The 24,513-nt window shown below is 44.9% G+C and overlaps 1 protein-coding gene across 1 annotated transcript in view; it reads right to left on the reverse strand.

Moving 5' to 3' along the window:
- DOCK2 (dedicator of cytokinesis 2) overlaps positions 1-24,513 on the reverse strand; it is a 408,621-nt gene that overhangs the window by 77,402 nt on the left and 306,706 nt on the right. Inside the window, exons 28-30 of the mRNA XM_032626471.1 lie at positions 18,873-18,971; positions 16,234-16,328; positions 4,789-4,867 (exon numbers count right to left, since the gene is read on the reverse strand). Coding sequence (XP_032482362.1) covers positions 4,789-4,867; positions 16,234-16,328; positions 18,873-18,971 — 273 coding nt within the window. The remainder of the gene's footprint in view (positions 1-4,788; positions 4,868-16,233; positions 16,329-18,872; positions 18,972-24,513) is intronic.

The following is a 24,513-nucleotide window of genomic DNA, read 5'->3' on the forward strand; positions in this document are numbered from 1 at the left end:
GCCTTCCCAGTCTGCCTGGACTAAACTAGATCCATCCATTATTTGCCCTCATTACACCCTGTTCACAGGATTCATGACATATTTTAAGCAGAACGAATTTATTTTCTGTGTCCTCTACCGGATGTAAGCATCCTGCAAGCAAGAAACTCATCTTTTTATTCCCTGTTGTATATCCAGTGTCTAGGATCATGTCTAACCCAACGTGTACTCAGGAAATATTTGTTGAATGAGTTCATTAATGAGCCCAGCATGCCGCATGTGTTCCTGTTAAATCCTCCCCAGAAACTATGCTATTGGTATTATGATTCTCCCCATTTTAGAGAACAGGGAACTGAGGCCCAGAGAGGTTGACTAACTTGCCCAAAGTCACACAGTTACAAAATGATGAAGCTGGCATTTGAATCCAAGTGCATCTGTCTCCAGAACTTGCATTCTTTAACCACTCTGCTCTTCTGCTAAAATTGCTCTTCTTCTTCTCTCTTGGTTCTTCTTAGCCTTTGTCGTTGGTTGAGTTTTCCACTGGTTCATCAGGTATCTTTATAGCAGAGACATCAAGAATGTCTGATCCTATAAATTTCTTTCTCAATGGCCTTGAATTATTATTTACCCCAAATCCTTATTTAAAAAAGAAAAAAAGACCCAACACCCAGGGTTGCTGAAATGCAGTCGGCACACCCACCTCTGTGGTGCAAAGGCCCAGCTGCCAGGGCCATTCTGAAGATGCCATTGATTCTGGGAGTAAAAGTTTCCAACTACAGATTCAGGTTGGGAACATCAGTCCAGAGGTTGTCTAGGGTCCTCAAGCTGAAGCAGGCAGGGCCGCAGAAGCTGCCCCCAAGCACGTGACCATCTTCCTGCCTGGTGGAGGCGTCCTGCCATGACCTCCCTGTGGGTAGTGCTGTGGGCCTCTTCAAGGCGCCAAGGAGTGCTCCCTCTGTGTCTGTGCTCCCTCTCTCATGTTTTTTGCCATCACTGGTTACATTTCCCATTATAAAGACCAAGCCTGCCCTCATTCCTCCACCAACGGCTGGGAATATTCTGGAAGCTTTTCATTTCACAGGGTCTCCAGTACAGGTTTAAAAATGATCCCAAGGTGGTCTGGTGCCCAGAAGCTGATTCAGAAATGCCTCAAGACTAAGGCTGGAATTACCAAAGGCAGAGCCAATTACAGCTTCCCAAGTAGAGAGAATGGTCTTAGTAGCAATCACACAGCCACCTAAGATGGAAAAAAAATTATTTGGAGCCAAAGAACACATCTGAAGTGCAACCACTGATTTCTGGACCAATCAGAGTTTCCAACATGGAGAGTCTAATTCTGCAGCCAATCATTGAAGAGCTCCCTGTCCCACGGCCAGCAAAAGCTAACAAGGGCAGACTGTTTCTGGAGCTACATAGAGCTGTCTCCTAGATCCGAAAGGCACCCTGTTCCTAAGGGACAGTACAGAAGAGTGAAAAGAGCTTGGGTGTTGCAGACAGGCCTGGGGTTGAATCCCAGAAGACCCACTTAATAGTTAGATGACCTTTAACAGGAAAGTCAACCACTTCTCTGAAGCTCAGTTTCTTCACCAGTAAAATGGGTATATCCCAACCTAATAGGGTCATGATTAAGGATCAAAATGCCCTAAGTCGATGCCTAATAAAGCTTAGTCACCTTCTTCAAAAGCTTGGATGCTAGAAGATGGATTTATAGTCTGCTGTTGAGACCCCAAGATCTTTGAAGGCAGGGCAGTGCTCTGTTTTGCTTCTGAGTTTCTCAAGGCATGTTGCAACAGCCTGGACCCATGAGCATTGCTCTTAAACAAAAATTCTCACTGAGTTAAACTCGAAATCCTCTCTTGGTCTTCCCTGACCGTGCAAACAGATGTGAATCTCAAGGCCCAGCATCTTGAATAGGGCCTGGGAATGCAAACTTTTTTAGCCCCAAGCAGGAAGCATCATTTTTCTAATTCCCAGGTCTTGTCACCTACAGAACGGCACCCACAGAGCTCCTTGCTTTTTGCCCTTTGAATCATAAAACCACAGTTCTGGAGAAGATATTAGGGCTAATCTCATTGTACTTGCCCCTCCTCTGGGCAGCAGCTGGCAAGGGCAGCTGCGCTTAGTGGTGGATGCTGTTCCTGCTGATATTAAATGCATAATTAATGAAACGGTAAGAGGAAAGCAAGGCGTGTTCCAGGCAGGGTACAGAGAACAAATCCATTCTCACACAAGTGAGGAGAAGGTAGGAGAACAAAGATAAGTTTGAAGAATGATCCTGTTCTTGAGTGCTTCCCACTAAATATCTGTGGAAGTCTCATTCGAAAAGGAGACTTATTTCATTTTGTAATGTTGGCCACTTTCCCGTTTTACAAATCTTGTGGGTGTGACAGCCCTAGGCAGTGTTGTGGTGACCAGAAAGATGCCTCCCTACTGTCCTGTTTGCTGAGGACTGACACGTGGGTTCCCAGACCTGACACACTTAGGACCACCACCACCGTCATCATCATCACATCAAAATGATAATTATTGTAATTATAATGAGCTAACATTTATTAACCATTTATTAACTACCATGTTCCCGGCATTCTTCTAGGTATTTTACACGAATTAATTCACTGAATCCTCTCAACAATCCAGTGAAGTAGCTGCTATTAGTGTCATGATTTGATGCTGAGGACACCGAGGCACAGAGAGGTGAAGTAATTTGCCTAAAGCCACACAGCTCATAAGCTCAAACCTTCCATGTACGAAACCCCCACTTCTCTGGGGCACTCTCAGATGCAGATTTTCTTTCAGGAAAACTGGATAAAACCTAAAAGAATGGCATGAAGGACTAAAGCTGAGCTTCTCTGGCAAAGTACCGCCCTAAGACCACGGAGGAGAGCCAGAGTCAGGAAATCAGGTCCGAGGCTATAATTACCAAAGCCCACGGAAAGAGATGAACAAACCAGCCAACAGTTTTATGGCCCAAACACTGCCTTGCCACTGGCCCCTAGGTGTGTTCTTCTGAGCTGCCCCTCCAAAAAAGCAATGGCCTTATTAACTTCCCTGATCGTACTCGTAACCAGAGCCTGCAGGCACCTGGGCCACATTTGGAAGGGGATCAAACACTTGTCCTGATTCAAACAGCCAAAGTGACATGTTTTGTTTCCATGTCAAAGACTTATAACTCTCACCCAGACCCTGCCAAGCAGTCAACCCAACGTGGTGATGAAACTCGATCTCTAGCATGTGGCTGCAGTGATCTGCAGGCTCTGGTGCCAGCCACTGCTGTGCTTTCGTCCCACCTCTGCACTGACACGCTGTGCGACTTCAGGCTATCTGCTCGTTGCCTGGGAGTCTTAGTGTCCACATCCCTCCAGCAGAGAAAATAAGAGTCATAGTAACTCCCTTGTCGGGTAGTTGTAAGGACTGAGAAAGATAACACGTAAAGTGCTTCTTGTGAGATCTGCATGTACACTGCTGTCAGGAAATGGCAGCTATTCTTTTCATCATCATTATCGTTATAGTTCAGTTGCCTGATTTAAATGCAAGGTAGTGGGAGAGAATCTTATTCAAAGATAACATTTATTAAGTATTTATAGGCCGGTGCTGTCTAGCAGAGCGGATCTCACAGACCTCAGCCCAGGCATCACCTCCCCAAGGAGACCTACTATGTGCCAGGAACACAGCATAGATTCCCTGTGAGTACAGGTCTTCACACTCCCGACTCCCGAAGCTTACCTTCTACCAGAGGAAAGAAAGAGAACGGGCATGTAGGCAAATAAGAAAGATAGCACGGAGTGCTATGAAGAGACTACAGCAGGCTAAGTGGTGATACACGGTGGCCATGGGGTTGTTAGGGGACCTTCAGAGAGGAATCAGGCAGGGGAGGCCTCTTGGAGGAGGAAGTGTCTGATCGGAAACTGTTGGAACCCTCCTTACAAGTGAGTTCCCCTAGCAAGTGCCTTGGTACGTTCCCGTTCTGGAAAAACCCTACGAGGTAGCGAGGGGAGGTGTTGTTGAGCATTTTACAGATGAGTCTGCAGTCCAGGCCTTGCCTGAGGGTCCTCGGCTGGCCAGAGGCCAGAGCCCAGACAGGAACTGAAACCCCAGACGAGCAGGCAGAAAAAGCCATCGCCCCAGTTTGCTGGCCACTCCCTCAGCTTGTGCTGTGAGAGATCCTGGGGGTCAGAGGCTTCCCTGGAGGGGGGATCCCCTTTTAAGGGTCTCCCCTCTCACACCTCCAGCCAGAGGTAGCAACCTGAACTTGTCCACAAGGCTTTGAAGAGTTGGTTCTTCTTGCCTGGGCCCTGAGCAGATGTGTCGCCCTGTCTGCCCCAGGGGCATGCTTTGAGGCCCCTGAACCTCACAGAGTCCCCAGGTCTTGTCTGAGCACTAAAAGTGATTTCTGGAGGAATCAGAAAGTCACAGAAATGTACTAGTGAGCTTTATCTTTCAGTATCTGAGAATGGCTGCTTTTCTAGGCTCCAGTGAACAAAAAAGTAAAAAAAAAAAGTTAATACATATTTAAAAGGTGGCACCCACTTTGACAATGAATGAATGCAAGTCTCCTCTTCAACACAAGATACATCATACGGTCACATTTGCATATGCTGCTCAGCTGATGCCTATTTAATCAAGGGCCTGGTTCCAAACGCTGAGTACTTCCCTCCCTCCCCTCTCCCCGCCATGGCTCTGTGGAAACACCCAGAGACACAGGCATAGCTTCCGAGTGTTTTGGGATGTGTCTGATGGAGCAGTTAGCCCAGACTGCTGGAGCAGCCCGGCCAGGGCACTCCAAGGGCAAGTCTGGCGCTTCACACTCACCTGAAACTCAAAGTTCGTGTTTTCCAGGAACTTCTGGTTCATGGTTTCTGCAAACTTGTTGATAGCTCTCAGGAAGACCCTGGAAGAAGGCAGAAGGTCACCAGGCCATCTGAGCACGCTACCCCAGACATTCCTCCCCCATGCTTCAGACTGAAGTTCCTTTAGTTCCCAAGACCCAAGGAAGAGGTTCGTTGACCCACATTAACACCTGCTCTCACTGTAGACCTGAGGCCATGTTTGCCCTGCCCTGCCTGTTTGACTTCCTTTAGAAAATCTGTATTGTCTCTTGTTTAAACTGTTACAAGCCTGTGTCAGAAAATTCATGCCATGCAGGAAGACAGAAAAATTGCCTCCTCCCAAATCAAATAAATAAACGAACAAACGACACACCAGCAATCCTATCATCTGGGGAAAACCATCACTGACATTTTGACGAACATAATTTCAAAGGTCTCCCTAGACATATATACACAAATGATATTATAAAGATAGCATTTTGATAAACGGGGTTAAACGATAAATTCTGCTTCACAGCCTCTTTTACTCAACAATAAATTGTGTGTTCCTTTCATGCCAGTGAATTCAGCTTTGTATCATCCCTTTTAATCACTGAAGGGCATTCCATTGTATAGATGTATCACAGCGTATTGCATCAGTCTTTTATTGATGGACCTTTACGTTGCTTCTCAGCATTTTCTGTTATAAACAGTGTTTCAATGATCACTCTTCTATGTGTGCCTTGCACCTCCCATATATACCTCTTCTCCACTCTTCTTCTCGAGATGGTAATGCTGATCAAATCTTACACGTATTGAACGTTTTGTTACCTCTTGTCAAATTGTGTTTCTTCTTGAATGTCTTCCCATCCATCCCTTCCTCTCCTTCCTCCCTACTCTCTGATCTTACAGCCTCTTCTTATCTCTCTCTCTTTCAGCCTCCAGAGTGAGTTGCCCTACGGAACAGTTCCAATCCTGTCGTTCACCCACCTCAGTGGCTCCCCACTGCCCACAGGAGAAATCTAAACTCTTTCTCTTGACCATCAATGCTCTCCATGATTGGACCCCACCTTCTTTGCTAGGATCATTTCTCACTATTACTTTGTGCTTCTGGTTGTTTTCTGAGTTCATAGCTGTATTCTTCCTTTGTATAGAATGCCCCCTCCTTCTAATTGTTTCAGGGCAGGGTCTGCTGCATCTTTCAGGCCCCCAGAGGACAGTCAGTACAACTGCCTTTCCAGACTTCATCATGGTCTGCGAATGAGCTATTTGTGTGACTCAGTAATGACTGTCTCCTCCAACTAGACTGTGCTTTCCTTGAAATGAGAGACTCCCTCCATGATCTCATCTTCTCTCCAATCTACATGCCTTTTGAGTCCCAAATTTTATATCTTCACCCCTGGCCTTTCCCCTGAGATCCAGCTTGCATTCCAGCTCTCTGCTCTATACCTTCACTTGGACGACTAATAGGCATTTCAAGCATACATGTCAAGAGCTTGACTTCCATTACCTGCCCTCTTTCTGTCATCCTCCCACCTAAGCTGAAAACAACTCCATTCTTCCAGTTGCTCAAGGGGTAGGGGTACTTAGCATCCTCGACTTTCCTCTTTCTCTCACATCCTACACCTGACCTGTCAGCAAAACCTCTTAGCATTACTTTCAAAATATATCCAAATGCAACTACTTCTCGTCACTCACTGCCACTGACCGAACCAAGTCACCATCATTTCTGTCCTGGATTTTTGCAGTCACCTCCCAAGCTGCTACATGCCCAACTGTGGCCAAGTCTCCACTGTGTGTGTGTGTTTGTAAAATCTAAAAGGGCAGGGGCCAGATCTTCCCTGTACTACTGTCTATAATCTTTGATTAACAGTGGACAATCAATAATTTCTCTACTGAGTGGCTGGTCCAGGGAAAATGTCTATTTGGCTACCCGTGGGAAGCCAGTAAAAGGAAGTGTTTATCAGCAGGTTATTGCTTTGGGTAATAACTGGGACTCAATTCTACATGGGAACTTCTGAGTTTAGACTGTATCGAACATACTTGAGCATCAGAAGTGTCCTGGGCTAGTTACCCATTAATACCAGCCCCCCCATGGTTGAAAGTTGCTCTTACGGACATTAAGTCCCTAGCACTTCTGGCCTGCCCTGCAGGTGGGCTGAGAACTCTCCTGTAGCCAGAGAAAGCCCAAAGAATGAAAGAAGTAGGAAGCTCTCAGGATGCGTGGGGAAATGTCCACTGAAGCTGCAGGTATATTTTGGGTGGGCCACGAGTGTGGGAAGGGCAACTATAGCACGTGCTACATCATGCGTTGCTTGTTAGGAAGCTGGGCTAGGTGTTCGTTAAACACTAAATATTTGTTTTCTTTTGTTTTTTTTGTTTGTTTGTTTTTAAGATCAGCACTTCATTATTCGACTTTGTATAACACCCATCTGTTAGAAGCCAGAAAGGGAAAATGTACATAAAAAAAGCTTTGAAAGCTACAAAACCTTGTTTAAATGTAAAGTAGCAAACAGACCTACCTAAGACATATAGATAAAGGTGGCCCAAGGACTAATTTTCAGTAGCACTGGGCTCTCTTCTTCATCACCTCTGAAAACCTCACCTATAAATATTTGTTGAACCAAGAAGGCAGTGCATCCTGTTATCAGGATCACGAAATTTGTACACACACACACACACACACACAACTGGATGTGATTTCTCGCTTTGCCAATTCCCAGCTGTGTGGATTTGGGACACGTTAATATCGTGTTTGACACCTAAGTCTCCTTTTCTGTGAAACAGCAGCGATGTAACCCCTTTCGCAGGGTCCCCGCAGGGTGTAATGGCAAATGTATGGTACGTGCTGAGCACAGTGCCTGCCACGTGGTGACAACGGTAACATGGTAGCTATGGCCGCCCAGACCCCTTTGGGTTGCTTAATCCTTCTTCCAAAGGCAGGCACCGACAGCAAAATGGACAGTCAGAGGACAAGCTGCAGCCAGCAGGACCATGTAAAGACAGGAAGTACAAATCCCACAAAACCCTCCACCCCATCAGGCTGCCACAAGGTGAGACTTCTTTGGTTTTGTTATTCTGTCATTTGCTAATATGTCTTTGAAGAAACATCTATATTTTCTTCTTAAAGATTAGTATCTGATTCTCCAGATGGAAATGCATTGAGTGGCTGTCATATTATGTATAAACATCTCAGACAGTCTAATATGATACCAAAATGAGGGGTTTTACACATTCTCAGTAGTTTCCATAACAGTTATTATTTTGATTGTCAACCTAAACCTCCTCTGGCTCACAAAGGCCAGCCCAATAACCAGGAATGATTAGCTCCCTGTGCTGATGCGGGGACTGGTGGCAGATAGGGGCTGAAGTAAATCAAGGCTCCTCCCTCTCTCTGGATTCTTCTGCAGCCACCCTCTGGAAATCAGAATATCACTTAACTTTGGTTTCCCACCTATGGGTTTGGAAAAGTATGTCTTCTGTATTCTTAAAAAAAAAAAATAATTGTACTTAAAGCCCAAGCATTAATATGTTGAAGTGGGTTAGAATGAAAACACACTCAACTTTTTCTGTTACTTTCAAAAATGATCTTGAAGTGTTGAAAACAAAGTTCATGATCAAATATCAACCTAACATTTCCTGCATTTCATCCGTGATGCTTAGCAGCCTCTAAAAAAATTAATAATAATCACAGTCATGGTTACCAATGATGTGCCAGGCTCTGCGCTAAGCACTCTGCATGGATTTCTTCTGTGTTTTTCCCCCACCTTTTTAAATTCTCACATTAACTCTCCGAGTTAGATACTGTTTGCCTTTTAGAGATGTGAGTTTAGGTAACTTTCCCAAGAACCCAGCCAATACATGTGGAACCAGGATTTAAACAAAGTTATGCTGCCTTCAGAACCTTGGTATTTAACCACCATGCTATTCTGTTCACAAAGAAATCTCTGTAATTCTGTTCAACCCAAGCTGTGAGCTCACCTTGTTAATAAAGACAATGATGGGAGTCTCATGTTTTCATGCATATACCCTGTGCCAAGTGCTCTACAGACTTTGTTTCATTTAATCCTACAAACTGAAGGAAGTGTTACTGTTGCACCCATTTAACAGAAGAGGAAACTGAGCCCTGGAAAGATCAAAAAATTTCCCCACATTCCCACAGCTAATAAGCAGCAGAGTCCACCCAATCTCGGGTCTGTCTTTCTTTAAAGCCCTTGCAATTAACCAGAAAGATATACTGGCTCCCCTGAAGGCCAGCCTGCATGGTGTTTTGGCACTGGGCATGCTCCTACGCATGCCCACAAGGCACAGAGCCCCTTCCCACTTAGTCCCCATTATCCTGCTGCCCTGCCCACAGGGTTCTGAGAGGGCCCAGAACCAACACTCGACTCAGGCAGTCTTCCATGGGCTGACTAGAAGCCCATGGGTAATCATCTGGGTACCAGCGGGGGCACCCAAGCCTGGCCAGTAGTAAATCAAGCCCTTTTAGACAGTTCAAAAGCAGGACAACCAGGGAGAATGCAACGAACCCTGCCCTGAGTAGAAGCCACGAGCAGATAATTCTGCAAGGAAGCAAAGGCCATGCTGCAAGAGAAGTCAGCTGCTGTGAGTAGGAAGAAGCTGGCAGAAAGGGAGCTTGGTACCCGAGGATACCCGAGGTTGCTACCCTGAGAACTGCTCCATGGGAAGCTCACTGCGGCCACTGGACCAGGTTCCCAGTTTCCTACTTCTCTTCGTGTAACAGAACAAATCCTCATTACTGGAGGCAACGGAGAGTTCCTATGTTTCGTGTCCTGAATAAACCTATGCACCATATACCTCAGTCCCTGGACTGGATGCGGTAATGGAAGGTGCACACAGACTCCTGCAGCAGCTAGAGCAAGCCTGCCTGGGGGCACATTCCCGCTCTGCTACTCTCCCTTGCTGTGGTCTTGAGCGTGTTGCTTTGCCTCTGGTACTCTCAGCTGCCCCATCGGTATGATGAGCCGTGTGTGAAGATGAAATGAGGTGCAGCGCCGGTGGCCCAGGGCCTCAGTCCATAGGAGTCCTTAATAAATGTCAGTTGTGTGGCTGTCATTATCCTTAACTGCCCAGCCACCTTGTAGCTCTGAGGCAGGAGGATCCGAAGCTGAGAACACTCCAGTGTGACAACCAACCCATGCCCACAGGTTGTATGATGTGAATGAGAGAGGGAACTGGAGGTGGACACGCCCTTTCCAGTGAGAATGCCGAAGGTAGAGAGAGGGCCTCCCTGAATCCCATTCCCCTTTGGGCTGTGATTCATGGGATGTAGTTGATTCTACTGGTCAAAACTTGAAGATGGAGATAAAAGAGGTGGCCAGAAGAAGGGAGTCCTTATTCCTCCCCTAGAAGCAGTGAAAAAGCCATTCTCCCAGAGCCTTTAAGCTGCTTCCCTCACAACACACAAGGGCTCCATGCACCAAGAGGCTAGAGTGTATCAGAGGATTCCAGCTCAGGGTCAGGGCACGGCCCACCCCAAGTGCCCCTGACCCTTCTCGAGTGGTTCTGGATTCTAGTTAGGGGTGCAGCAGACTCCTGGGACTGGAGTTCCATGGCCAGCTGGACATCAGGATTAGATGTGCCCTGCTGGCTATAAAACCCACGGAGAGGCCTTCTTCTGGACGATACGACTTGGAGGAGATGAGGTCTACAAAAAGGGAGTAGGCAGTACAAATTAATGTAGGTAGGAGAAAGGGGAAGCGGGCGACAACGATTGTCAGCACACTGATGGAGCCGCCAGCAGATTGCTGAGCACTGCCCTGCTCAACTTCCAAGGGTCAACTATTGTGACCCTACTATGTGCCTAGTGTGTGCTGGAGACAATATTAGACCTTGAAATACGTCACCAGTAAGGCAGACAAGATCCAGCCCAGATGTGCCTCTTCTGTGAAATATTCTGGATATTCCCAGATCATAGGAATGTGAGAACAAAAATAAAAGCTCACATTTATGAAATGCTTGCTAAACACTACCCTAACTACTTTATGCGTATTATTTCATTTTGATCCTCAGGAAAATCCTTTGTGGTAGGTCTTATTAGTACCCCATTTTACAGTGAGAAAAACAGAGTTCAGAGTGGTTAAGTAACTTTACCAGAGGTAATATAACCATAAGATGGTTCGAACCTAGGCAGTCATAAATCCTAACTTCTCTGTGCTCTGAACTCACTACAGTGGCTGCAGCGCTTGGTCATATTTCCATGGGCATACTTACTGTCTCACCAACAAGACTGTAAGCACCCTGCCTTCTGGGGCCATGGCGTAGATGGGCTCCAGATGCCCGGGACACTCAATATCTATGTGTTGATTGATTCCATTTAGAGAAGCTTTAGGGATGCGTATAAATCCCCAACGGCCACCACTTGCCCCCTGCCCAAAATGTTGAATTTCCAGATTGAGGTGCAGATGGAGGAGAGGAAAAGAGGTTCCTAGGCACATTTTGTTCATTTACAATATTACAAAGAACTTGATCATTTAAAAATTAACCATGTCGCGTACATCAGATCTTACTGAATGTTGCATCTTACCAATAAGAAGAATGCTCTAACAGGAGGTATTTCTTGCAGTAGACATGTCACCACGTTTGCATACACAAACAGTACACAGCCGAGGAGACATTCAAATCTGCAAAACTCCATTCCCTCCTCCAACAAGCAGATAGATAAATTATATATGACTAATACATACACACATACATACACAAATAACAAGCGATAATTGGGAAATTATGAAAACAGAAAATCATAAAAATGTAAGTAATAGGGAGGGATGAAGGAAAGAAGGAAGGAAGAAAAGGAGGAAAGAAAAAAGGAAGAAAGATATTGAAACATACAGACTAACCAACGTACGGAGTTCACCTTGTCCACGTGAATGAATGGAGCTTAGGATGCATATTTTTAGAGGAGAGAAAATGACATTCTGGGGAACAGTGATCTGGGCTCAACCATGGTGTATGTTCCGTTTTTCCAATTTATGTTGAAATCTTTCATTAACTAGCTGCATGACCTTGTGCGGGTTACCTCTTTGGGCCTCTTTAAGGTATCTGAGCCAATAAATATGCAGTTTGCACATCCTTACAATGCACTTAATAATACAAGCCTCACTATTTTACAGGATGAAGCAGGAGAGATGAAGAACATGGGCTCTGATTGCCTGACTTCTCTGTTCTTTTGCTAGTAATACAACACTGAGTAAGTTATTCGTCTATTCTGTGCTTCAGTTTCCTCAGGTATAAAATGTGGATTATAACAGTTCCACATCATAAAGTTGTTGCAAAGATTAAATGAGCGAATACATGTAAAGTATTTACAATAGGGGTGGATCCAGGTGCATAATACATGTTAGCTATCGTAACACCACACAAGATGCAACAATCGTGAAAAAAATTTCAGGTGCTCTGTAAATGGAAGGGATCACTGTGGCCAGAAGATGAAGGAAGTCCACAACCTAAGCTATATGCCAGCAAGGAGAGAAACAGTCATCTTTTCTGGTCGACACTAGACACATGCTCCTCTACTCCAAGGCTACACTTGTTGTCTGCAATGCTCCCATTCACTGAGTTCTTCCCAGGTGCCAGCACTGTGCTAAGGAGCAACTCATTCTACCCTCACGAAAACATACCACGAAATGGATACAGTCATCCCCATTTTGCAGATCAGAAAACCGAGGTTCCATGAAGTTGAATGGCTTCCCAAGAAAGAGAAGGTGGCAGAACTAAGAAGTCTGAAACCCAGGCTGCGTTTCTGAGTCTAACTTATTTTAAATGTAAAGACTTAAGTACTCAGCAGATCCTTTAGAGATACAAATGTTTCTATTTAGGAGACAATTCCATTTTCTTAGGTCCCTTAGAAAATTATATTCTGATTTTGTAGGTATAAAGAAACAAGGATTATTGCATCATCTCTAGGGGCCAGTCCCCCCCAAAAAGACTAAAGTCTGTGGGATTTCAGGTAGGGACAGTCCTTCAAAGCACTTCTACGTATTTCCTCCAGGATGACTGTCGGCATCTCAGAAGGGGGGTTTGCCCTGGTCAGGGCTCCAGCCTCTCTGGGCTTCCATCCTCCTGACCCTGTATCAGTAATAGATGTCTGTGCATTTATTTGCTTGCCCATCATCCATTTCTCCTTCTGGTAATAACTCTCAGATTTTCCTATGAAGAATTACTCCCCCAGCCTCCCCCTTTGCTCCCAGACTTTGTGGTTTGGGTAGAACTAACCACAGCCTCCCCAGTTCCAAAGGTGGGTCATATGACCCAAGCCTGATGAAAGAGCGTATTTCATTCTCCTGGCCACAGAGGTTATGGATGGGCATGTAGCTCAAGATTAGTCTGGGAAATTTTGCTGTACCTATTGAAGAAGAGGCTTTTTCTTTCTACTGGGGCTGCTAATCCAACAAGACATATTTCTGGAACTTCTATAGCCAGGTTTCCACTGCAAAGAGAGCATCTGTCTAAGAATGAAGCCAACAGAGGAAAGAGCAGAGGTAGAGCTACAGATTCCCTACAACACTGTTTGAGCACCTAGATACATCAATGCCTGCAGCCATAACTCTGGGCTCTTTCAGTTGTCTGAGCCAATACTTTCTCTTTCTATTTAGGCAAATTTGAATTGAATTTCTTAAAAAAAAAACCCGAATCAATAAGTACCCATTGTTACCACAGGGGAAGTGTAGTGGGGAGGGCTAAATCAGGAGCTTGGGATGAACAAACACACACACTACAATATATAAGATAGATAACCAACAAAGACCTACTGTATAGCTCATGGAACTCTATTCAATATTCTTTGATAACCTATATGAGAAAAGAATCTAAAAAAGAATGAATATATGTATATGTATAACTGAATCACTTTGCTGTACACCTGAAACTAACACCACATTGTGAATCAACTGCACTCCAATAAAATTAATTTTTTTTTTTTTTTTTTGCCGTACGCGGGCCTCTCACTGTTGTGGCCTCTCCCGTTGCAGAGCACAGGCTCCGGACGCGCAGGCCCAGTGGCCGTGGCTCACGGACCCAGCCGCTCCGCAGCATGTGGGATCCTCCCAGACCGGGGCACGAACTCGTGTCCCCTGCATCGGCAGGCGGACTCTCAACCACTGCACCACCAGGGAGCCCAAATTAAAATATTTTTTAAAACTTTAAAAAATAAGTACCCATTGGATACACAGAGTTCATTACACATGTTTATGAATGTCAGGTTCTGTGCCAGGAGTTAGAAACACAGGGATAAATTGGACATAGTGCCTGCCTTCAGGAAGCCCATTCCCTAGTGGCAGAAATAGTCATATGAAGAGATAATTATAGTACAGTGGGGTAAGTGTTATAATATGGGTGTGTATGTAAACAAAGAGGAGGGAACATACTCTCCTACCATAAAGGAGTCCTAGAAGGATCCACAAAGAAGAAATGACATGGACAAGAATTTGAAGGATGCTTTCATGTTGAGTTTGGTCTAGAAAGGAGGAGAGTCATAGTTTATGCAAAGTCAGGAGAAGTATGAAACAGCAGGCAACAGTGAATAGTTGAGTGTACCTGAAATGTAGGGTGAGTCGAAGATGACTCACCTGGGTGCTTCATGTAATTTGGCAAAACCCCAAGACATTACTGACCAGCTGGCAAACAGTGAAGGGATTCGCACGCAGTTTGGGAGCTGGCTTCTTCCAAACACAGGTGACCGGACATTGCTGTGAGGTACAACCAACTACATAATTTGTTGAGCTCAGTGCACAGTGAAAATGCAAGTCTCCTAGTCCAAAAATTATTAAGAATTCAAGACGGTGACAGCAGGACCCTTCAGAGTGCAAGGTCCTATACACCTACACAGGTCGCATACTCAGGAAGCTGGTCCTGACAGAAGGGCTAGGGAGATACCCACCTCTCATCTGTAACGTGGCCTGGCCTAATTCCCACCAATGCTTTAAGCATTGTAAAAGCCAGCCTCCCAGCTGAGTGACGTGAACAGGGAGAATCAGGGCAATGTAAGCCCAAGCTAAGAATTCTTACATTTTTGTTGCTGTGCTGATTTATCCACCTCCCACCATCAGCAACAATGTACATACAGATAGCTATCTCTTTCTGCCTTGACAAACCTCTCCTCCCCTTCACCAGCCCCTAAAGCTGGCCCCAAGAGCAAGTGTGTCTGTAAAGTCACTTGGCTAGGCACTTAGGCATCCAAGTAGTGGAAGAGCAGCTTTTCAGAGGACAGAAGAGTAAGGGATGGAGGCCATCTGGGACGAGAGTAAGATCCTAGGCATAGATGAGATAGAAATTCCCAGACTGTATCCAATGACAAACTTATTAATATTTATAGTTTTCCCTCTTTGCCTCCCACTAAAGAGGATCCGCCTTTGCCTCTTCAACTTCTCCTCTTCTTCTACCCTCTCAGGATACTTCTGTCTTTGCCAGTCAATTCTTGGTTCTTGTGATACAAAACAAGGACAATAGGTAGAGAGAGAGAAAACTTCCAACCAGTGTAGAGTGAAGGGGTTTCCATGGGAAGGACCTAAAACAAATATAAGAAGCCAAAGGAAAGTGAGAGAGAGAGGAAAGAAAGGAGCCTAGAAGACCCCAGTTTTAAAGGGGTTTGTGGATAGGAATTGAGGATAAGGTTCTGAGAGAGATTTGGGTAAACCATGGGATAGGAGAGATACTGAGAGACAGAAGAATGGAGAAAGGGAATATTAGATAATATTGCTGAGTGTTATGACTTGAACTTCATTTTGATGAAATGACATGATTTGAGAGAAAGCATTAAAGACTGAAATTGCTCACAGTTACTCTTATCTATTGTTGTACTGGGCCATGTGGGACCTGAGCTATACTTGGGTTACTCTGGTATTCTATGAGATGCTAATACGTATTATATATACGCACGGAGACATAAATATATTCCCACCAGATGTTTCAAAGGGCAAGTAAATCTGTGAAATGCTGTATCCTAAATCTTTCTCTTAAAGAATTCTATTAGCATACTAAAGGCTCTGAGAAGTCCTGCAGCACAGAAAGCTGTTCAAAGCTGTGTAATCCAGTGCTTCCTAAACTTATTCTACTGCATGTCACAGAATATATTTTATTGTTTTGAATAAATTTAAAATAATACAATTTTAATAAGACTGACCTTAAGCTCTCCTGTCTCAAGAGTTTAGGGAAGGCTTCATAGACAAAGTATATTTTAACTAGTATTTGAAGAATGGAGAAGGTAGGGAGTAGCCAGTTCAGTATATAAAAAGGAATAAATAATAGTAGATAAATAAATAGCTCAAGATCGGTGAGCAATTCCCTGGGGTTTAAATGTAGAAAGAAAGGCTCTGTGGCACTTGGATTTATTTTCACCGCGGAGAAACTATCCCCACCTTCTTTCTCTAACAGTGCACTGTAAAGTGAGCGCTGAGATGACGGGGCTGTTAGGAAGCAGGTGCCAGCTCACCTGTTCTGAACCATACTCATGGCCATCCAGTCTACAGGATACACATTTTTCCCAATGAGGTCCTTGAACATGATGAATGTCTCCATCAAGAAGTCCTGCAATAGTAAAGCAAAACACACCTGTCATTTTGCTTTATAGGAAATGACTGGAAGGGCCCAGACCTTGTTGGCTGTTCAAATGTTTTCTTTATTATTTTTTGGAGGTGCAGAAAGGGAAGGGGTACAGCCTGTTATTAAGTAAATCCAATGAAACCAATAGAGTGGATTTTTTAATGAAATCTTAACGATTTGTTACTGGGAGACTGTTTCACAAATATAAGTGGAACGTGAATATGGAATGAGAAAACACTCTCAAAATAAAGGACTATTAATTCTGTCTTTGGGAGTAAAGAAGTAAGTGCGTTCATTGATGTGGCAGTTTTATAATCATCTTTCCAAATATGTATTTGAGGAGGAAATAATCTACACTATATGAATGTATCTCAGGTCATTGAGCAAACAAACTATTATTAAAATGAACATCTAATTACTGTACTGTAGACACAGCTAATTCATATGTCATAGGCAAGTGAACAAGCAGCTTAGAGGAAACATGACAGGGATTCTCTCCCTCTCCTTTGAAGAGGTTCAAAGTGGACCTCAACATGCCCCATCAGATTTTTCAGTAGATCAAACTTGTTCTCTACCTTTGGAGAACACAAATTCAAGACAAATCTAGATAGCAAAGACCAGAACCACTGGCGCCCTCCTGAGCTAGAGGAAATGAAGGCATCCAGCCTATTTGCTTAAGGTAAAATTAAAATCCATAGGAAACCCGTTCAGAGCTCTCTCCTTAAGCCAGCGGTTTTCAGATTATTTTAAAGCGGAATTCTTTGTTCAGAGAAAATCTTACCTGGAACCTAATATATAAAGTAGATAAAAGTAGAAAACAGCTCTGGTTGAAGTGTGCGTGCATGCATGCATGCCTCTGTGTGTGTGTGTGTGTGTGTGTGTGTGTGTGTGTTTATGGTAGAAGATAGTGAGGCTAGGAGAAATATAATTTGAAAATCACTGCTTTAAGCTAAATTGCAAAATTCTGGAAATGAGATTGGTTCCTTTCCAGCAATCATTGCTTCTAGGGAAAATTACCTCAATGCTTTAAGTCCCAGTTTCTGCATTAGCAGAATGGGGATAACATCTACCTCAAAGGGTTGATTAAGTGCACACTGTCTATGAGATGCTCCACACAGAGTCTGGCCCACTGTAAGTGTTCACGAAGTGCTCGAGGATGACGATGGTGTGTATAATCGTTCATCCTTGATGTCACCTGGGGAGTTGTGGATATCGTCACAGGCACACTCCCTTCCTGTGGGAATGGAGAAGAGAAGACCTCTGCCTCACAGATGGAAAGCCTGGTTTCTGAATGAGAAGATGCAGCACAGTGTAAGGGCTGGAGCAGAGGTTCAAATCTTCTCTCTGCCACGTACTGTTGTGTGGTCTCGAGCAAGCAGGTTGTAGACTTGTAAAATGTGACTACTAACACCTATGCCATACTGTTGGAGGACTACATAAGAAGTGTATAATTTAATACATAACAATTCCCTTTCCTACCATCCTTCCCACCCTTCCTTCCACTGAGGATCAAAAATTAGGAATCCAGTCTTTCTATTTCCATGTCACATAACATAGAGAACTTGAGGGGGAGAAATCTTGGGTTGTTTAGCTTTCCTTTTGTTTCATTTTTTTGTGTATCCAGAAAGAGGTTCCATTTCTTGCCAATCCTACTCCAGTTAGGAGACCTTCTCAAAGCTATATGGATGAAGGGGCAGGACGTTGGCTTCCTATTGATTCTTTTTGTGGGCCACTCTCTGAGGTTGGTCCAATTCTGGTGCCCTTGCTTCCTTCAAGGAGAGTTAAAAGTGAGCCCCTGGTAGCAGAACCCCTGAATCTGGCAATGGTAAGGAGACAATGACAAAGCTGACCATACTGAGGGCAAAGGGACGACTATACCCTGGGACAGCCCGGGCTGGGCTTTACGTTGATGATATCATCTGCTGCAGAGGTACGGGCCCACAGGCCACCCGCCACAGGCAGACAGTCCTAGCAAACGAGCCTTGAGAGGTTAGAAGGAGAAAGGGGCTCAGAGGCCAACTTTCTCTATGCATTCATTATTATTATGTAATAATAGCTAACTTTTAGTGGACTCTTACAGTGTGAGAGCTACTGTGCTCTCATTTAATCCCTTCACAAATGATATGACCCCTACTTTACAGATGGGTAAATGGAGGCTTAAGAAATGTTAAAGTTAACCTCCTCAGCTAGCTGGTGACAAACCCTGGATTCAAACCCAAGACTGTGTGACTCCAACATTCATGCTCTTAAGCCTCAAAATGTCCATGGTTCATCAGCAAATACTGGTTTGAAGGCATACGTAGACTAGGCACTCAGGGCTCATGTACGACATGGACAGAAGATGTGTCCCAGAAGTGATATTTACAAGCCTAAATGGGAGTGAGAAACAGGGGATCACACGAACATGCCTGCAAACTTAGACCCACACATCCTCCCGGCGCACAGGAAGACCTTCGTGCCCTAAACCCTCAAGAATCTTTTGTGTAACGCGTCTCCCCAACACTGTCCCAGAGCATCCTATAGACTCACCACAAGTTCAGAGCTGGTCTGGAATGTCTCAATATAGAAGGAATAGTGCTGGTCACCCATCTGGTTTAAGATGGCTGTCATACATGCCACAAAGTGACTCTGCAAGAAATAAAGAAAAATGCCGTGAAACAGTGGAGAGAGGACCATGAGATTCACCTACTTCAATTACTTGACTTCAGACCAGAAAACACCTCTCTATCCCAGGTGAGTACAAAAAGGTCCCCCAGGGATGGAGAATTTCTCCTTAGCAGGTGAGCATGTGAAATTTCCCTAAGAGTAAATGTCTCCTTATGGCTCATTCATCAGCTCATTCATCCAAAAAGCATTTATTGAGCACCTATTACATGACTAGGACTATAACAGGAGCTCCAGATACAGACAATAAGGGCCCTATTCTTTATCCCTCCAGCTGCTTGTACATTGGGAAAAGAGCACTATATTGATGTCAGGAGATCCAGCGTGTATCAAGATTCTGGAGACAGTCTGATTTTCCGGTAAATAATTTTACATGTCTAATCTCCAACTGTTCCATCTGTAAAGTGGGACAATAATCCACCTGTATCTACCCTGAGAGGTGTATCAGAAGGATCAAATGGCTCCTATGGTGCCCTGAATACACTGAGGTTCCCTACAAGGGCATCAATTGTTGGACCATGAATCAGTCAGCGAGAAGCCAGCAGCTACCGGGGACACGTACTTGCTAAGGGCCATAAAAGAAATGAGAGGAGGTAGTCCTTGCTCTCAGGAGTTCATGACCTAGTTGGGAAAGCAAGATTAACAACCACGAGGAAAAAAGCACAAGACTTTGATGAGCGAAGCAGATCAAGTGCCAGAGGGATTCAGACAAGAGGGAAATCAACGCAAGGACTTGGAGAGGAAGTGGGTCTGAAAGGATCCGCGGGATCAGAGGAGCAAGAACCACATCCCTTCGTGCACCAGAAGACATCACCACACCCTTTTCTGCTTTTTCTCTCCCAGATTTTATAACTCTGTACCAGGGTGGCGCTTTCTGGCAGGGCTAGTGTCTGAAGGCAGAATTTAGAGAGATCTACTCTGGGAACCTGGTAAACGAAGTACTGACCATAAAGCCACCAGCTGGGAGAAGCCACTCAAGAGTGTCTCCCACAAGACTCCACTGGGCTGCCATCTCAACCAAAGGAAGTCCCACTGTCAAGGGCAGGCCTGTGGAAGCTTGGGCAGCTTGGCGTGATGCAGGTGTCTCCAGGAAACCCCACTTCTAAAGGGTGTCAGACGTAACACACACCAGAGAGGTGGGCCTGGACGTGTTATGTTTGAACCAAGTATTATATTTGTATCACAAACTGCTGTCTTTGTTAAAAAAAAAATAAAACTAAAAGACCAAAAAAATATAGCGTGAAAAAAAAAAAAATCCTCCCATATTACAGGGTTACAGTTCAGTGACAGTGGTGGAAGGAACAGCCTTGATGTCCCCAGGAAGCTCCTTCTGAATTCCTCCACAGGAAGTCTTTTGGGTAATTGAATGTTCTTCAAGTTCACATCCCCAAAAGTAACTCCCAAAGATACAGATTCTCATTTGCTTCTAGGTTCTTTTCAATTAGGACGTTAGGGATAAAATGCTTTCCCAGTCAGCAGGACCAGCTGTGCAATCTGTGGGGCTCAGAACAAAATGAAAATTGAAGAGTCCTTGTAAAAATTCTTCAGATTTTCAAGACAGCCACAGGGTCCTTCTGAGCACCGGACCAGGTCACACGCCTGGGAAGCCAGCTCTGCCTGCAAGTGACCACCACACGCATGCACCATAAATGTTCAGAAAACATGCAGAGGTGGCAGGGGGCACAAAACTGGGACTCTCAGGGGTAACGTCAATGACACTATGTTGCTGGGGACCTGGAACCTCTATATGGGGGCCAACCGCCTTGGCCGTCCAGGGAGTCAAATCCTCTCTCCGGCTCATGCCCTCAGGCGGTGATGGTGAGTCTGTGAAATTATCCGTCCCTTTCAAACCAGACAGAATGCCACCATCACTGCTAATTTAACCAGGTCTCACTGAAACCAAGAAACAAGCATATTATTTTTTATCCCTCCATCCAGGCTGGACGCAAGAGGGGAGAAATCTTCTGAATTTGTGTGTGTGTGTGTGTGTGCGTGAAAGAGAGAGAGAGAGAGAGAGAGAGAGAGAGCACACACACACACACACACACACACACACACACACGCGTGTGTCTCCTCTACTCCCTCCATCTCTTCTGTGAGGGGCTTCCTCCAAGAATGCAGCCGGTGGCCACTAGAGGTCTTTCCTTTTCACATGGTAGCTGCCGTGCAGTTTTTCCGGCTTTTTATTTATTCCTACGTGAGCAGACCCACTACACTTCTTGCATATAAACAGTGAAAATTACAATATAAAGGACTTATTATTTCTCCTTTTGGAGTAATTCTGCTGCTGGCCAAAGCCTGGCTCATTTTGCAAAGAAAGGAAGGATATTCTCTGCAGGTAATTCCACTGCTTCAAAAGGTAAGAGATCTGGGGAGGTTTTATTTTTTGTGATCGATCATCCTCTCAGAGGAAATGCTATCGTCTCTTGGACAACAGTTTACTTTTAAAGCTTTGGCTTAAATGAGTCCTGGGATTGTGAGCTTGTGTGTGTGTGTGTGTGTATGTGTGTGTGTGTGTGTGTTGTAACATCCACCATTGTCAGAACTGCAGGCTGCCCCAAACGCATAGATACAGATACGGAATGCTTGGTATTTCCAAAGGCTTGATGTGAATTTGAAGGGGGGAAAGCAAACAACAAACCTCAAAGCTCAAGTTGCCTGGAAATTACCTTGAAAAGGCTGCATTGTCTTAAGCCTTGTTTAGAGAAACTTCCATGCTTCATATTAAATGAAAATAAAAGGGGAAGGGGATTCCAAGTGCCCATCTAGAGAGAGTGACCATTTTACGAAAGAAACCATTATCCTTTTATAAGGACTTGCTCAGGGTGTACAGTTAGTTCATCGATCAATCAAAATTACTTTGACCAGCTTGTTCATTTTTTCGTTCTAACTGCCCCATAGAAAATCCCAGCTGAGTGCCTTCCAGTACGATCTGTAGTGTGATGTTTGTGTAGTTTGAAGTTTGGACGAGTTACCTGCATTTGGCTGTTAATGAGAAATGACAGTGCTTTACTTCCCACTGGAAGCTTCCCTTTTTGTCTGCTATTGGTGTCTAGCCCACTTTAGTATCAAATCTGTCAGCAATCGCACCAATGTGACTGACTGATTTCTGAAATAGCATGATATACCAGCAGCAGGTTCGAATTCAGTAAAGGCTCCACTCTGTCATTTAAATTAAAAACCAAAAACCCCTCTCTGTCATACAATGATAGAATGGTGGAATCACATTGTGTTTCTCTGACGTTTATCCCTTTTTCAGTAGCGTCTTCAGCACGGCAATCCACCTCTTTGCTTCCTGCCCCTTTTCCCTTTTACAAGTTTGAGACCTTCTACATCCACCATGTCTTAAGTGTTTAGAAAGAGCTGTAGGGATTGGGAGTGGGGGTGATGAACAGACTGCACTTGCCCTAGCAACTCAGACACTCCTGTTGTTGACATGGCTCAAACTTTACAGTGTCGGACCCCAAACTCCCAGCCCTGTCAGCAACGTGGAAAAGCCTGAATACTGCATGGGGGACAGAGGGTTAGAGGGATCTCTTGCAATTCAGGCTGGTGAGAATGCCCTGCCTTCCATCCTTGGTGGAAATTTTGTGGTCAGCATATATTTACTACCAAGGCGTGAGGCAGCCACTCATCCATACCCAAGCAGCATTCCAGGTGCCCAGAAAGGAAATTGCTTCTTAAAACAGCATACCGGGGGGGGGGGGGGGGACCCTGCATATTATATTCCGGAGAGAAACTATCTGAGATGCTGTCACAAACCAGGCAGAGTCACGTCGGCTCCATTCCGGGTGGTTTAAAATGTAGCTAATGAATCACAGCATGAAGAGACATGGTTTGAAACTAGGTCAAACATGTAAAAATAAATGCAATCGTCGCAGGCACTTGGCTGATGAGGGGCTACTTAACACCTGCAGTGGCAGGGCTTATCTGCCATATAGAACCCTCTTCAGTTATCCACGACAATCAATTGATCTGGACAATTCAGCCCGTCAGTATGTAGGGAGCCCTTGCACACCTGGGAGAGAGCTGAAGCTCCAAAGGAAAACAATCAGGGTCTCTTCACTGTGTGATGGCAAGAGAGGAAAAAGAGAAACCCACTATTGTGTCATTAATATTAATTAGCTGGGATACTGGCTGACTGCGGTCAGGAGAGTAGCCCTCTCCAAATCAATCTACTCCTTTGCATAAAAAACCATCATCATCTTATTGATAAGGCCAATAGTTTTGGTGCACAACACTCAAACATATCTATTTAGCCACCTCTAAAGCAAACACACCTACACACACCGTCAGGACCCTGCAGTGCTGAGTGAACCGGGAAGAGGTGATCAGTTTGCCCTGCCTTGAAGAGCTAACCAAACAAGGGGAGAGGGGCATGGTTGCCACTCCACTCACCTGAGATCAGTGGGAGTGATGAGATCGCAGAGGGAGGGAAAGAGCCGACTTCGGGAGCTTGCTACCTAAATGCCAGCATTACTATGCGATGCCAGCTGGTGACACGTTGCCATAGTAACTTCAAATAATGTGCTCGACCAAAATAAAATAAAATACAGAGAGCGCCAAGGAGAGGAGATGAGCGAGGAAACTTTGCATGCCGAGGGAGATGAGAAGTTTTATCTGTGGGGCCATCCAATTCCTTTGAAGACTAAGAGTAGCCTAATGCCCCTCTCAGGTTGCTTTTCCATTCACCTCCATGTCTGCCATGCGGTTATATAACAGATTTTATTCTCGGATGGAATTGGTGCTGTCTTTGTGACAGATCCAGGACCGGAGGTAGGAGGCTATGGTGTGAGGAATTCAGGGACCCTAAAACCCGTTCATCTTAGAGCTTTGTCAGGAAGCTCAGAGTTGTAGTTTGCAGCAATCTTTGGGGAAAGTAGTGTGTGTGGTATCTCAAGTTCTGGGCACTGTGCTAGGTGCCCGGGTGCAGCAGTGAGCCGGATGGATAAGGTTGTACTCCAAAGAAGCAACGTCAGGTGGAGACCCAGGAGCCGGACAGCCTGAGTTCAAATCTCAGCTCTACCTCTTACTAGGCATGTGACCTTGGGCAGTGTTTCTTGTGCCTCAGAGTAAAAGGGAATAGAAATAGTTCTTACTGCATACAGTTTTGGTGAGAATTAAATCAATTTGTATAGAGCACTTAGAACATAGAAAACCCTCAATATGATCAGCTATTAGTGTTATTGTTGCTGTCGCTGACTCTGGTCCAGAGAAACTATGCAGATTGGCTAACTAAAATTCCTGACCTGGACAGACGATATGATGACCCCACCTACCCCTGACCGTCTGTGGATGCATCAAGCACTCCCAGTCACAGCTTCGGACAAAGAGCTAAGTGTCCTTTGACTCTGAACGTGCCTTTGGTTAACAACACGCCCCAAATAAAGCTGTTTAGTAAACCGCGTGTGTGCCTCTTCGAGCAGGGCACGTTTGGAGGTTTCTTTTATTTGGGGACAGTTGCTGGCAGGTAGGATGAATGACAACGGTGCCCAGATTGTTCAAA

The sequence above is a fragment of the Phocoena sinus genome, chromosome 3, assembly GCF_008692025.1.
Source record: "Phocoena sinus isolate mPhoSin1 chromosome 3, mPhoSin1.pri, whole genome shotgun sequence".
Classification (NCBI taxonomy): domain Eukaryota; kingdom Metazoa; phylum Chordata; class Mammalia; order Artiodactyla; family Phocoenidae; genus Phocoena; species Phocoena sinus.